This window comes from Fopius arisanus, unplaced genomic scaffold (genome assembly GCF_000806365.1).
Source record: "Fopius arisanus strain USDA-PBARC FA_bdor unplaced genomic scaffold, ASM80636v1 scaffold00009, whole genome shotgun sequence".
Taxonomy (NCBI): Eukaryota; Metazoa; Arthropoda; class Insecta; order Hymenoptera; family Braconidae; genus Fopius; species Fopius arisanus.
Window position 1 is genome coordinate 1,009,489 of NW_011887748.1, and position 14,622 is coordinate 1,024,110.

The following is a 14,622-nucleotide window of genomic DNA, read 5'->3' on the forward strand; positions in this document are numbered from 1 at the left end:
ACTTATCAAGATGATGGAGAAGACTCTATCCATCTGATTCCACCGGAAATTATCCAACTCGATCTCAAATATCACCCGATTTTTTCCCGTAATCGTAAGAAAAATCCTGTAAAAGGTCTCAAGATGATCCGGATTCTCTAAAACCTAAGAAAGGAGAACGTATACCAGGATGATACGTAGCCCTTTCAAGAAACGTGTATGAAATTACGGAGGGGGACATTTTTTTCTCAAACATACCTTGAATCCTATATAAAGCCCCATGACTAGCATCCCCAGGCTACCAGTCGCGATTTCCACTCGTGTCCCGTCAATTTTTTTTTCTATTCTGTCGACGATGCCTTTTCAAGTGACTCTATAATTATTATTTATAAAACTGAATAGACAGGGAGACGATCGACATGTATCTCCACACAATCGGATTTTATCTGGTACGTGATTAAGAAAATAGTCACAAATTTTTATCACTTCATTGTGAACATCGATATTAACGCAATCGCATTAACTTATCGTTGACATGATCCCAGTGAATTGCATCAATGGAATACCAATTTTGCAACGGCTGATGTATCTTCATTGGATCATCACTAGCCATTTACCTCATGGTTTAATCAGTAGTGAAAGTGATTAATTCATTAGATAAAGGCGGAATTCTATTCACCATAAATCGACAGAGTCCCATCAAATGAACAGGTTTTTTTTTATTTGAATATAAATTGGAAGGTATTTTAGCTTCTTCTGGGTGTCTCCCACGGGGACAAACTCTCGCCAGGGCAGCGCGCACCCCTGGGGGCTGGTGCCTCCGGTGGACTTGCCTTGACAGTTCCCCTTCGAGGTGGTGCAGCTGATGTTGGAGGCAGATTGGATGTGGGTAGGAGCGGAGGTAATCCACCACTTCCAGCACCGAGACAGGCGACGTCTCCAGCTAAAACTGAGGATGGGGTGATCAGGGAGGAGACGGAGGAGTTGAAAGAAGTCGATGGACAGTTGGTGAGAGTTGTCAAGGGAAGTGTTGGGTATGACAGTCCCGAGGGTCTCCCCGTGGCACTCAAGTAAGTTCTTGTGACTTTACCATTGAAGAGGAATTTTTTGTTCATTGGGTGTAAATGAATTTGAAGGTATGAGGCAGATGAGAATGGAAATAGGGCGAGTTTCACTATTGGAAAGCCTGGAGGTGGTTCTGGGGGTGGAGGAAGACCTGGAGGGGGTGCTGGAGCTGGAGGAAGACCTGGAGGGGGTGCTGGAGCTGGAGGAAGACCTGGAGGGGGTTCTGGAGCTGGAGGAAGGCCTGGAGGGAGTTCCAGTGGGGGTGGGGGACGTCAGCCGACCAAAGGTGGAGGTGGAGGTGGTGGAGGAAAGGCTGGAGGTGACAGCACTTATCTTCCACCGTCAAAAATGAATCCTGAGAGAAATTACCTTCCACCGAGTTAAACTGCTCTTTCTATTACATATTTTATTTCTTCAATAATGTTTATATCACTTTAATTACAAAATTAATTTTTTCACATACACCTTCTGATGATGTTTAAGATCCTCTGTAAGTGCTGTAACCGTATGGATTCAATAACAATGGAAGATGATAATTCTGATCTGCATTCTTTATCTCTATGATAACGTCGATCTCGGGGTAAAGAGAATTTGTGTTCGTCGAGTCGAAGTATTTCTTCACTTCGAAGACTAGTTTATAACGATCGGCTGTCAATGTCTCGTTTGCTACCTGCAGGAGATCCTCGCAGCGTCCGTTTGACAGGGTTTTGCTGGGTTAACGAAAAATAAAGTACGAATAATATCGTATGAGTGGATTTTAATAATTAATAATAATTAATTGAACGCTGTAAAGATATTATCGACAGTACACCACTTACCTCTCGCTTATGAAACTCCATGTGGTTTTATAATACTTGTACAACTTAATGGAGACGTCTGGCACTGGATTACCCAGACTTGTATCCAAAATATGAGTGGAAATGTGGGGTTTGTTCATGATTATGAGTAAAAACACAATGAGCCAGTGGACTCTGCCGAGTAGAAATCGACATGAGTCAATTTGGAGGTCATCGCAACGAGTAATACTATCTTATCTCTAGATTGTGAATGGAGTGGGAGGATGAAGTAATCGTTAGGGAAATGCATTTATTCCACTTTTTAAAATACAACTAAAACAAAAATTATGGACAGGTGATACTATAAAAATAATTTCATAGCGTATCCAACTCTGATTTTTACATTACAAAAATATTCTTTATCGAACTGAAATCGTATGATCTTATTTCTACGCATGATATCTTTAGAAAATCCGAAAGGCCACTGGGAGAAAATATCTCATCATGTATTAAACGTCTTTGATATTCAGATGTTCTGAGTCAATCGGGCAGAATGAGTTCACTGATGCATTCACATCATCTGTCACTGCCTCGGTATGTTGTGTAGCCGTACGGACTCAGCAGGACAGGTATGTGGTAATTTCCAGTGGGATTTTTAACGTCGAAAACAATTTCGATGAATGGATACAGCGTTTCTATTCTTCTCAGAGTAAAGTACTTGTCCACATCGAAATGCATTTTATAACGACCAGCAGTGAATGCGGTTTTTCCTGTATTTACGAGGTCTGTACATCGACCACTTCCACTGGTAGTACTGAAACAGAAAATATAAAAACAGCATTGATTAATTGTGTAAAAAAAAATCATGTTGCTGGAGTTATGATAATACTACCTTTCATTCAAAAACGTCCACCTTCCATCCATAAGTTTGTACAAACTGACTTGCAATCCAGCAACAGGTGTTCCTTTGCTCGTATCCATCACGTGGGTTGAAATGCAAGGATTTTTCACTACGTCATTCTGTTTCTGTATCTCCTGCTGTTTTAGCACCTCCTGACCGATATTTGCACTGGTGCTAGCCACAGCCAGTACCGAATTCGAAGGAGAAGTTTGCACTCCACACTTGGGAGCTAATTGTCTATGATTGACACTCTTGGATCCTGCCATAACCAGCGCTGGTAAATTCCCCTTGACTTTACTCAGTACAAATTGAGTGGAATTACCGATTTTAGATGCATTCAGAGTCACTGTCTTCCCAGTATTGAGTGTCAATGTTTTGTTGTTATTCGTGGAAATTGTGACAGTGTTACCTCCCTGGAGATTCAGCTCACTGAGATCAGCACTATTTATTTTATAGGCAACGATTTTCGACTTCTGAGATGTCTCTGAAACTGAGGTATCTTCAATCTGCAGATGTTTTATCTTTGATTTTGCGGCTTTATCTTCACCATCGGAGGCCTCTTCGTCCTCTCTATCAGGCAGAATAGTTGTTTCACTCTCGACTTCCATGTCCAGTCCCACAGTGCCATCATCATTCTGATCTAGATAATCCCCATGGACATGTATCATTGCCTCAGCAAGTGCATCCCTTCGTGGATAGTGTTCCAGTTTTATTTTCTTCGCTGGACTCTTGTCCTCTTCATCTCCAGACGACAATCTCGCGTTCTCCATCTCGTCTTCCTGATTCGTTTGCATGTCATTCGAGTCATTTGTCTCCTCCTCTTCCTCGTCTTCAACTTCTAGACTCTCAACGACATACTCCTCGACTTCGTCCTCGTCCTCGTGTATCAGATTTTTTATTGATCCCACTACTGTCACCTCCTCGAACCCCACGTCGGTCTCAAGGACTTTATCCGATTCTTCGAGGTCCGATTTTTTTGGGTCCTCACTTTGGGCCAGGAGTGCTGCTCGTTGATGCTTCATCGTGCATGTGTGCTTCAGAAGGGAAAGACGATGGGCGTGAAGATTTTTCTTGCAGTAGATGCAGTAGGCACGAGTTGGTTGTGCAGCCACTGATGTCAACCATCCTAGAAAAATCAGAATAGAAAAATCAGAATAACTTTTCCCACTCAATGTCCCTCAAATTTTTGGAGGGAAATTTCACCCACTGGTGTTTTAGAGCAAATGTAAGTGTGTACATGGAAAATAATCCTAGGTGATCCACAAATTCATGCAGCATCCATTAACCAAGTAATTACAATTAATAATAATTACCTTTGAAATCTGGCATTTGTTCCCACTCTTTTCTGTATCTCTGTGTATACACGCGTGTTTTCGCGTGACTAATTTTACCAGTTGGTGTAAGTTTTGGCGCTGCGAATATACCCTCAGCAAGTATTGTTTGATTACTATCAATAACTTCATCCGACATATCCTCCTTTTCCATTTCATCCATGATTATTAAAAATCAAATAATCCTCTCGCAATTGTAACTTATCCCCACAAAATTCAAACAAAAATGCCCAAGTGAAAAAAAAATTGATAAACACAAAATCACCAAATAGTCTTTTTTCCCGAGATTGGAAATGCGACTAGGCGTAATTGCTAGTAGCGAAGTTAACTCCCTAGCAAAATGGCCGTGGTGTTGAGTTCTTTTTCGGGTCTTTGGGGCTTCTGGGAGGAAAATGGAGGTGATATGCATACGCGTCACAGTGTCGTCACTTTCATAACGAATACCTCAGGCTTATCCATATTTTCACGTGTTTTTTTAATTCTGCTGACTTACCGGATACGTTCCCTCGATTGAAATTATCCCGACGATTTTTCTCTGGCTACTGAGTAATGGAAAATAATAAAAAATTGATGACAATGGCATTAGTTTTTTGTTGAATAAAAATAAATTTTGCTATCTGGGGACAATAATTTTTCTACGTCACTGCTCTCCCCCAGACGATGCAGAATGGCGGATTCGGGGAATGAATGCGCGCGCAGGTACTTAGCCAACGTAACAAAACGGCTCCAAAATTCTGGAGAATTCGGAAATTATAAACATCATTGTCATAACCAAAGCTCAATACTCCTGATTAATTATAATTAAACAATTTCCAACAGTTGTATCTATCAAAAAGTGACAAATAACATCTGTAATTTGTCGTTATTTTGAGAGAATCTTCAAATCTTCATTGCAGTGCTGTCATCTCTGGAGGTTTCCATGGATTTCCAAAAGGCTAATGCATTTGTCTTGATACAGAGGTCGTGAATGTTATCTCGAGAAAACAAGTTTTTTTTTTTTACTCTTTCATCAGCTACTCTTATTTTGCAATCGTGAAATATACGATATAACTGCATACGTCACGCATGGGCTACGTGAAATCCCAATGACATTAGCCAGTACAGGCATCGCAAATAGTGTTGTTAAATAAAATAACAAGTGTTTTGCAACAAGCATGTGAAGTTGTAAAAATTGGAAGTAAATTGATCCCTATTTACAATTGTAATCTTAATTTTTACCTTGAATTTCAATCATCAGTCTAACCTATTGGTGTCTCAATTTTCCAGATGAATTGTGTTAAAATCCTTCAGAAGAATTACCTAAGACCTGTCAATCTGGTATTGAAGGCGAAATACTCTCGCAGGTCAGCAAAAAGCACGAGCTCTTACAAGCTGATAAAATCGGATGGAATTAATGCAGATATTGAGAATAATGAGTTCGATGCTAATCCAAATTGGGAGCTATTTGGGCCCAGAGGCTTCAGATTTTACTTACCAGGTAGTACAGGCCCAGGCTGGCTGGACCAGTCAACAACTGCTCAAGTTGAGACACGTTCAGTAATTGTATGCAATGATGACGAGATGGAAGAGAAAAACGAGAAACCAGAAACAGCTGTCAAAACAAATAGGAGTAGTGATCCTGTTTTGCATTGTGTAGCACAGGAATGCCCAATGTTATTAAGGAAAGGAATATTGGAGCTGTTCCCTGGTTGTGTCGAAGCTGCCTCTCCTCAGCTCACTATTGTCACTATCAGCCAGAGACTCAATCCTAGAATGATCAGGTGGAGCAAAGAAATTGAGACTGAGAGATTAGCTAAATTTGTAAGTCACACTTTTAAAAATTACCAATTAAATATCTCTCAATGGAAAAGGTTTAAATTATTGGATTAATTCATTCTTAATCTGTAGTTTCTCCTGGCGGCCTCTGACATCTGCACGAAATTGAAGATGTTCGGATACTGGGCGGATTTTATAAACCCATTTAGTGGCCAACCTTATCTGAATCCCCATAAAAACGGTGCACTCTATAAAACGGACGAGCGTTTTCGGTGTTTAGGATTCAAAGTCGATAAGAAAAATGCGTGCAAACTCATATCGTATGACAACACTGGATCAGAGTTCATTGGTATGTATCTCTGGTCATATGAAATATCTCAATTTGTATTTCAAATATTTTGTATATTTTTATTGTTATTGCAGGAAGTCTCTACACAACTGCCCCATCCAGTACTGAATTCCTTCGTGATGTGATGCAAGGCTTGTCCGACCATTGACATCAAAGTAAATCTCGTCTCGTCTAAATGCATTAGTGGGAGTCCAGTGCAAAAAAGGCAATAGGAGTGTATAAAATATTTTTCTGAATTACAGCAAGAACAATAGATGTAAAATTACAATATTCAAGGAATTCATGCATCGCCCTGCCAGAGTAATATACAATTGAGAATTAAAAATAGAACTTTTAATTTCCTCCAGAATTGTATTTTTTTTAGTGCCTCTCCATTCAGTGAATGCATACCACGATTTCAGCAATTATGTTCGTCGAATTAAATTCCCTTTCATGGCATTGAAATAAAAATTTATTCCCAACGAGTATCCTGAAATAACGTCCATATAATCGTGATTACATCCTCAGGGTCATAACAATGATACTTCACACACTCATTTTATCGCCACGAGACGCTGGACACTTGGATTTTACTGATCGAATGAGTATCTGATGACATTACCAACCAATTGGCGGCAGACGCGCTGCACTGAGTTGGGAATGTCCTCGGTTTTCATCTGTAAAATTCAATCTAAACTGAGACAGATAAAAAAAAGGAAATAAAAGGGAGTTGTAAAAAAACAGTTGTGCCATTCACATAGAATTCTTCCACCAGACCGTTACAACTTAATAACGTTTATCGATAGGCTGGGTATCGATACCTCGGGAGTGATAAACGGTAATAGGTTCTACGCGGTGAAACAGGGGATGGAATATCCCGATAGTGGAGGAGATAAAGATAGTGCTTGGGGTAGTAAAAGGAAAAAAAAAATTGCATGGGTAAAAAACAAAACTCAAATCATGTGTTCAAGGTTTTTCACGTATACCAATGCCCCCAAGGAGTTTTAAACTTATCGATTTTTCATTTCACTCTGATGGAAATCATTCGGAAATGTTTCTCGCACACTAAAAATACATCAGTGGCTTTGTACAATGGAATAAGCCAGTATTTGACAGTTGAAACATCAGGTGAAAATAATATTTTCAATTGTTCAATTTTTGCGTCATAGAGTTTGCGGTTGAGCGCAAAATTCACATCGAAAACTAAAAATTGCCCAGTGAATTGAAAAAGCCATTAAATAATTGGGGACGAGGGGAATAAAATATCTCAGCAGGTCGAGATATTTGATGAATGAGAAAAAGTTTCTCTCGCCTACTAAAAATTGTGGTGGAGAATTTCCATGAGAAGCCGTAAAAATCACGGCTTAAGGTTGACTTTCTGGATTGACCCCGAGTTTTTTTTATTATAGATCATAAATGTATCTTTTTTACGAGATACGCTGGTACGAGGACAGAATAAGCAGAAGCCTTGGATATGGCATCCGTAGGAAGATAATAAATCTAGATTAGATCCTTGATGGAAATGGGATAGAGGAATTCGGGGGAATCCCGGGGAATGTTAAGGCAGTGCGGTATTATAACAGGAACGTCGTTGCATCCATAAGCTGCAGTGGCTTGTATCCTGTCGGTTTTCACCTATTGTTACCAATTGAATTGTTGTTGCTTGTCATAGCAGGATACTGTTGGCAAGCTGATAACTATTATGATGTCGATACTGAAACCTCGTTGCCTCCCCCCGTTCTCTTTCACTCCCAATCTCCAGGTGGATGTTCAACATTTCCGTCCGGAAACTAGTCGAACGTATTCACCCACAGAGCTGAATTAAATCAGCTATTCCGAATTGGTGTTGGTTTAAACGTTACGAGCCAATGATTTCAACAATCGGGTACATTTATTTTGGCGTTATCTTTGTTGAATATTTGAAGTTGTCGGGGTGAGTGAAAATAAAACTTGAGTCGATTGCGCTGGTCATTAAATTATTTTAATTCTCCGGCGTTACGTTATGCTCTGGTTGACGCGGATCTTTACAATTTGCATAAGCATATTATTAGTAAAAAGCTATTAAAGACTCATGCACGCGGTAATATAAAGGGGATAGATAATGGGAGAGGGAAATTGCGTTGGAGATAACGAGGAAGCGAGAACTATGAGTTTGCTTGAAGGGGTATTTCTCGTTTGGGTAGTAGCCAATTGCAAGACTGAGAGAATGGATTAACGGAGTTACACCCTCCCCTGAGGTCTTAACCCCCTTGTAACTCACAATTTCCTGTTCCTCTCTCACACTTTTCAGTTAAACTCAGCAGTGAGTCATTAGTAGAGTTGAAAAACAATTAAAACTAGTTTTGCAATGTGGCTGTCATTGTCTGTCTCGTTTTGGCTCGTGTCATGACGGGGGAAAAAGTTTTTCCCCCATTTTCGAAAACTCAGGGATGAATCGAGCCATCTTCAGTCCGGGTAATTTTCTACTTTGTAATGATTGTGTAATTACGCCTGGGAGTTTATTAGAAAATTAATTCACTTTTCGATTCACTGGCTTTTCTAATTATTCCACGTTAATCAAAGGGGATGGGATTTTTTTTTTCATTAACTGGAGCTTCGGAATGTCTCTGAGAGCATTTCCGGTAGTGAAATTTCTTTTTATCTCGTGGGGTCTTCTGCTATTTACGATTCCATCAAACAGCCATGCGTAATCAGTCTTTGATACGACGTGTGAATATGCTATTGTCGACGTTTTTTTTTATAAAATACGGAATTCCCAACGAGAAGAATATCCGCAGATACGAGAGGAACGGAATTCTCACGTAATTCATGATTGGACGCATGTAGTCCTTCAATTGCATTTTTTTTCCCAGTGAATTGCGCGTTCATAAAAATGTCGACGATATATTCTCTGGGAAGTAAAAATAATAAAAACACATATTGACACCAGTCAGTATACTCATTATTTTTGATTTTCATTTTTTATTATAAAACAATGAATTTTTAAATTATCCAACATAGACTACAAAAAATTGATCACACGTTATGGATCAGACAATCGTTCATTACGCACTAGTAAGGGTTTCTCCGGGATTTCCTTTAATCTCGTACAATATATAATTTGTGGCCATATTTTTATAGTGCAGACACGTGGATTTACAATTCGACATTTGTTTAATGTTATATAAGTGCATGTTATGTTGAAAAAATAAAAATGATCATTTCAAGTCGTCAATTACTCGAAATTATCATTTTTGTCGTTTACCATCGAATTATTAGTTCTCTACGATTTCAAGGTAATGCGTCAATCATTCTTTCTGCATTTTTTTTTATCGCAGTGAAAAATGATGGAACACATTATTCTACTCCACGAAATGGATAGTATGACGAGATACACGAAGAATGCGAGACACTGGAGATTACAGAAATCGATGGAGTTTATCAATAATTTCCACATGTATTCGTCAATTGATTATTCACACAAATTTGATTGGAAAGGATTTTTTTTTGGTTGAAAAATGACTCGAATCCAACGGGAGATTGATCTCCCGCCTCGACGTCATCGAAATTCATAATAACTACTTGTTCCGCTCACCATTTCCTTACGGACAATGTTTTGTATTATTTTGTCTTTTATTTAAACGATTTATTACTCGTCAATTTAATTGTTTCAATTGTTCCGCGATGACGCAAAATGCCCGCTAGGACTACTAATATATCGTACGTGTTAATTAACTATTAAGAATAATCTCCGCACCTAGAGTACTAAAATTCATTGGAACATTGGTCAAAGCTTTGCGCCATTTGGGTAATGATTTTTTTCTTTTCAGACGCTGTTTGTTATTTTTATTATTATTCAATTTGTTCACGCAGTCCGGCGTTACCTTGACATTATCAATTATCATTATTGTTATTTATCATTTATTTAGGAACACAAAACGAGTTGGTATGGACACAGAGAATAACATGATTTATTTCATCATCTAGACAAATTTTATAATTTTTTTCTTCTCATTTAATCTAAATCTCTTGGGCTGATGAAAATCGACGGACATGCGAACGCAATTAATTCGCTATCAAAATGATATCTGACATGTCTTTAATCTTTAAATTCACTAGAGCTTTATGAATAATTCAACGTTTTGATTATGACATTTATCATTGAAATATGTAAATTAGTTTCGCTCATTTCGATATCCATTTCCCTTCGTTCTCCCGGGCCTTTTTGTGACTTGCCTTCACATCATAAAGAATTAATGCTGATGGCTTTTGTTAATCCAATAGCAATTTTCATAATGAAACGAGAAATCCAGCGAATCGAAGATATTATTTTTATTTTTATGTCTTATTCGTTCTTCTTCCCTTTTTCTTTTTCTTTCGCCACTCCTATAAATGTTATAATTAACGACCGACTCGGGAATGCCATTGACTATCATACATTTCCGTAATTGGAATAAAATAAGATAAGAAAATAAGACAACGTACTTTCTGTTAACGAGGAAAGATATCTTTTATTCCCGCGTAAATAGTTCCTTCGAGGGAAATACCCATCAAAGAAATAAATTGATCTTACTGATTATTATGAGTAATAATGGGGATTCAAATAATTGTAAACTTGGAGAGGTGCTTCAACAGTCTTGGGGAGAACAAGGTAACACTCGAACACGAGATGATTATTCTCTTCAAAGGGGACACTTGAGTACGGAGAATTCAGATTATTATTTTTTTTTGTGCTGAATGCAAAGACCATTTATTTTGAACCTCAACTTTTGTTGAAATTGCAGCACTTGAATAACGCCCACAGCATTATGTTCGCTGATTGCGTTCTCACAGAGACGAAATTCAAGGGGAAAATTTTATGATAATGGAAAGATTACGAACAGTACAAAGAGTTCACGCAAAATATTCATTGAATGGACTTTATTGGAGAGCTAGGGATTGATGGGATTGATGAACACTTTTCATCTCTATAGACATGAACGAGGGTAAAATGAAGTGGAGGGTAAAATGCATGAACAAAATTGAAAAAACAGCGAATTCAACTTGTGTTTCGCCGAATGAGATTTTAATCGAATGAATGTGACACATTTCCACTTGAATTTCACCTCGAAAAAAAAAATAGATCATCGATTCAATGAGCACATACGCATTTATGTACTTGACTTTTTTTTTCGACGACTTATAATCTAATGGACCTCGTGTGGATGCCAATAAATTCACTTGTCACCCAATAATTTAATTCATCCGATAATGAATTGAACATTAGCTCGATTACTCGTGTACTTTGAACAATTATTCATTTGTCATTGGAGAAAAAAATATTGGATGAACGGAAAATAAATGAAAATGTTCCAAATGATATAGCGCTGGGCATTACATCGCTGAATGATGTATAAGTGATTTGATATATTTCTATGTACTTGTTCACTCTTAAAAAATTTCCACTCATTTTTTTTTATGATTCAACGTACAAAATCGTAATGTAAAAAATTGTAAATTCATGTTACGGTCACGAACGTTGAAGAGTAAATTTCCACTCTAAGGATTTTTCATAAATATCTTTGGATTATTTACCTATGCACAATGATATATAAGATTTACCACAAATTGTTCTACTGATTTTTAATCGTGTCATCGAGATGAAAATTCATAGTTTTACGTATTTCCTCTTAAATTCGTAGGTTCACCTATTCTATGATCCAAGCGTATTTGGAATGGGATTCAAAAATACACCTCGAACATCTCAATGCTCTCGCCATTCACCGCAATTGGAGTATTTTTACGCAAATGCAGTGCAGTACACTCTGATCTTGACTTCCTCAGATAATTACTCTTCCTTCAATTACTATAATTACCCTACATCAATCTTAAAGCTCAACGATCCTCAAATTCATGTTGAATCTCTCAAAATATGATAATCCTTTGGTAATACGACTCATTCTGTCTCGCCCCTCCATTTTTTCGACTTAACACATTATCTAATGTTTAATTTTTTCGTGATAACTTGCATTTATTATTATTTGGGATATGTCCTTGATAATGAACTCCACTGATTATGATTAATTTTCTCTGAATACCGAACGCATGCAATTGTTCGGATGGAACCCTGAATTGTTTCATTGGAATCATCCCTCCGATTAATTCAATTGTTAGAACTCATGGACCCCTGAACTGATGATTTCATTGGAATGATCCGTCCAATGAACCCAATTGTTCTTTTAGAACTCATGGAACCCATGAACTGATGATTCCAACCCGAACATGAGTTCTCACCGAAGAAAAAAATCCAGTTCCCTCCGAGTTTCGAACCCGTATCCTCCATAATACTCTGTCAGTGCGTCAACCACTCGGCCAAATCGCCACTAGTTTAAATTAAAAAATTCCCCGCAAAGATACAGCAGCAACAGTATTTCTACCCTTTTCTCAGGCCGTCGGGTCGAAATGAAATTTTTTTACTGTTTCCCGGAATGCCCATGAGACCCCAGAATTGGAAGGTCGAAATGGAATGATAGCACGGAGTAAATGCGACAGTATATTTCCCGCCATCAAACTCGAGACTATAAACCAAAAACTTAAAAGAGCCCGTGAAAACTGAGATGAGAAGATTCTTATCAGTTCAGATAAAATGACCCTTAAAAATTCCACAAGTTTTATCCCGAATCTGATAATTAATTTCAATTTTTTAATAAAAACCGGAGAAATAAACGTTCATGAGGGCGAGACAGAGTGAGTAATTGTTCTCTCACCAATTTCAGTCTTTGTGAAAAATCAAATGCATCTCCTCAACTTTGTATCGATTAAATTAATTTTGTCTTTGGTATTTTTATTTTTCAAGTGTAATGAAATTCTTAAAGTACATGTAAATTCTCGCAGCTCTTAGATTTACTGTCTCTGGCCCACACTTTACCAAGTAAACTCCTTACCTTGAGACTGGCACTGGTGCGACTACCCCGATACTTCTTGGGTGAATTATTCTCGGAGCACGAGCTCAAAGGGGATCTGCTCCTTGTCTTCCTTGATCTCTTTCGAAACAAATCACGTGTCCTCTCTGGATTCTCCATTTTCAGGCGTATTTGTGATAATAAACCAACCAGAAGCTCATCCACGTTGTGATTTATGCCGACTGATGTCTCGATGAATTTACAATCGTAAGCTGTTGCCATGGATTTACCCTCTTGAATATGGAATCAAAGGAATAGCCATCGTAAATAAAACCGGAATAATACAATATCAAACTCGATTTTTCATGTTGAAATTGATGTTGATGGCACCCGGATATTACGTATTTGTATTTATTCTAGCCCGAGTTTACTGAAGTAATCAGTCAGAAGTGATTTTTTTTCATTTCAATGACTCAGAGGGTTCTGTGATTATTTCAAATATTTTGTCAACATACCCTCTGTAGTAACGTCTCGAGATCTCACAAGATCAGCTTTATTTCCTACAAGAATCACAGCCCTCGCTGACACGTGATCAGTTCTCCACAACGACTGGAGAACTTCCTCAGCAACCCTAGCTGAACTTCTATCCGTCGTTGAGTAAACAACACAGTAGGCATGAGGCTCACACATTGCGATGCATTTTTCCGGCTGTGAAAATCATGAAACATCCAAATTAACAATCAAATTATCTCAACACAAACGATTTCCCCGATTTCCCCAAAAAAGGATTGATTCCCTTAATTACTTTTTGAGTTATCATAAAAAATGGTGAACCCTGAGAATTAGTCAACGGTTGAACAATTATTACCATTCGAAAATACTCTCTTGCACGGAATTAGTCGAGGGGTAATTTCCTCTCCTGAGGCCATAAAATTGTAGCAATATTCCGAGAACAAGTAAGACATACAATCCAACATGAAAGCAACGTTTATACGCTAACTCGAATATACAAGCATTTATGATCTCCCGGGAATGCGATGTGAAGTAGTCCTGAGTAGCTTGAGACTACTAAAGTTAGGTACGAGAAAAGTCGACCCTCGACAACCTACACCACTCACTGAGAATAAAGCTTGCAATTCTGGTTTGAGCAATTTGTTCTGCATCCAGGGTAAGAATGAATTACCCCTCACTCAAGGGAAAGTGCTGTACTGTGGATTCTTGTCCTGCGGCTCTAATGACACCCCAACCACTTCGGTCTTGTCTTGATTCCCTTACATTTCTCACACCGGAGGCTGCTGAAGAAATTGAGAGATCGATCTCCTGGAAAATCCAGATGACGAGAGATTCGACGGTTTCAATGATATACCGTAAGAGCTTATCTAATCCCAAGTAAAATACCACATACTGGGTAAATTTTACCCGATAAGTGAAACCCCACGGGAGAAAATCCCTCCAATTCTCGGGATTTTCATCCAATTTTCATTGACAACTCAGAATTTCACTGGAAAATCCACCAAATTATAAATGTTCAGTCAATTATTTGAAGAATTTCTCATAAAATTGCTGATATTACATCTGCATGGGTATATTAATAAAAAAAATAATGAAACAGAATAATCATTTGGAT

At 38.2% G+C, this 14,622-nt stretch overlaps 5 protein-coding genes across 7 annotated transcripts in view; 2 read left to right on the forward strand and 3 right to left on the reverse strand.

Moving 5' to 3' along the window:
• The first annotated feature begins 286 nt into the window (after window positions 1-286).
• Window positions 287-1,586, forward strand: LOC105274068 (probable H/ACA ribonucleoprotein complex subunit 1). The gene is made up of 3 exons (XM_011316892.1): window positions 287-428; window positions 730-1,049; window positions 1,116-1,586. The coding sequence occupies exons 1-3, from the start codon at window positions 399-401 to the stop codon at window positions 1,426-1,428; spliced, it is 663 nt and encodes a 220-aa protein (XP_011315194.1). The 5' UTR covers window positions 287-398; the 3' UTR covers window positions 1,429-1,586.
• LOC105274067 (probable 5-hydroxyisourate hydrolase ZK697.8) lies at window positions 1,431-2,057 on the reverse strand. Its single transcript, XM_011316891.1, has 2 exons — window positions 1,863-2,057; window positions 1,431-1,754 (listed from the first exon to the last, which is right to left on the reverse strand). Exons 1-2 carry the CDS (start codon window positions 1,979-1,981, stop codon window positions 1,523-1,525), a joined length of 351 nt encoding a protein of 116 aa, XP_011315193.1. The 5' UTR covers window positions 1,982-2,057; the 3' UTR covers window positions 1,431-1,522.
• Window positions 2,058-2,147: 90 nt separating this feature from the next.
• On the reverse strand, window positions 2,148-4,215 carry LOC105274187 (uncharacterized). The gene is made up of 3 exons (XM_011317097.1): window positions 4,035-4,215; window positions 2,713-3,847; window positions 2,148-2,634 (listed from the first exon to the last, which is right to left on the reverse strand). Exons 1-3 carry the CDS (start codon window positions 4,213-4,215, stop codon window positions 2,397-2,399), a joined length of 1,554 nt encoding a protein of 517 aa, XP_011315399.1. The 3' UTR covers window positions 2,148-2,396.
• LOC105274066 (methylmalonic aciduria and homocystinuria type D homolog, mitochondrial) lies at window positions 4,125-6,502 on the forward strand. Of its 3 annotated transcripts, none has more exons than XM_011316889.1 (4): window positions 4,125-4,150; window positions 5,319-5,852; window positions 5,940-6,156; window positions 6,231-6,502. In XM_011316889.1, the coding sequence occupies exons 2-4, from the start codon at window positions 5,319-5,321 to the stop codon at window positions 6,302-6,304; spliced, it is 825 nt and encodes a 274-aa protein (XP_011315191.1). In that variant the 5' UTR covers window positions 4,125-4,150; the 3' UTR covers window positions 6,305-6,502. The 3 variants fall into 3 exon arrangements, with proteins under 3 accessions (XP_011315191.1, XP_011315190.1, XP_011315189.1); XM_011316888.1 differs by lacking the exon at window positions 4,125-4,150 and adding an exon at window positions 5,048-5,253; XM_011316887.1 differs by lacking the exon at window positions 4,125-4,150 and adding an exon at window positions 5,051-5,229.
• Window positions 6,503-9,100: 2,598 nt separating this feature from the next.
• Window positions 9,101-14,622, reverse strand: part of LOC105274073 (uncharacterized) — a 30,856-nt gene continuing 25,334 nt past the window's right edge. Inside the window, exons 10-11 of the mRNA XM_011316897.1 lie at window positions 13,511-13,703; window positions 9,101-13,288 (exon numbers count right to left, since the gene is read on the reverse strand). Coding sequence (XP_011315199.1) covers window positions 12,963-13,288; window positions 13,511-13,703 — 519 coding nt within the window. The 3' untranslated portion in view covers window positions 9,101-12,962. The remainder of the gene's footprint in view (window positions 13,289-13,510; window positions 13,704-14,622) is intronic.

Coding starts and splice junctions, on each gene's coding strand:
- LOC105274068 (XM_011316892.1), top strand. CDS start 399: ATGTATCTCCACACAATCGGATTTTATCTG. Junction 429..729: donor ACACAATCGGATTTTATCTG/GTACGTGATTAA, acceptor AAGGTATTTTAG/CTTCTTCTGGGTGTCTCCCA. Junction 1,050..1,115: donor GGTCTCCCCGTGGCACTCAA/GTAAGTTCTTGT, acceptor ATGAATTTGAAG/GTATGAGGCAGATGAGAATG.
- LOC105274067 (XM_011316891.1), bottom strand. CDS start 1,981: ATGAACAAACCCCACATTTCCACTCATATTTTGGATACAAGTCTGGGT. Junction 1,755..1,862: donor TGGAGTTTCATAAGCGAGAG/GTAAGTGGTGTA, acceptor TCGTTAACCCAG/CAAAACCCTGTCAAACGGAC.
- LOC105274187 (XM_011317097.1), bottom strand. CDS start 4,215: ATGGATGAAATGGAAAAGGAGGATATGTCGGATGAAGTTATTGATAGT. Junction 3,848..4,034: donor ACAAATGCCAGATTTCAAAG/GTAATTATTATT, acceptor TGATTTTTCTAG/GATGGTTGACATCAGTGGCT. Junction 2,635..2,712: donor TGGACGTTTTTGAATGAAAG/GTAGTATTATCA, acceptor TTTCTGTTTCAG/TACTACCAGTGGAAGTGGTC.
- LOC105274066 (XM_011316889.1), top strand. CDS start 5,319: ATGAATTGTGTTAAAATCCTTCAGAAGAATTACCTAAGACCTGTCAAT. Junction 5,853..5,939: donor CTGAGAGATTAGCTAAATTT/GTAAGTCACACT, acceptor CTTAATCTGTAG/TTTCTCCTGGCGGCCTCTGA. Junction 6,157..6,230: donor CACTGGATCAGAGTTCATTG/GTATGTATCTCT, acceptor TTGTTATTGCAG/GAAGTCTCTACACAACTGCC.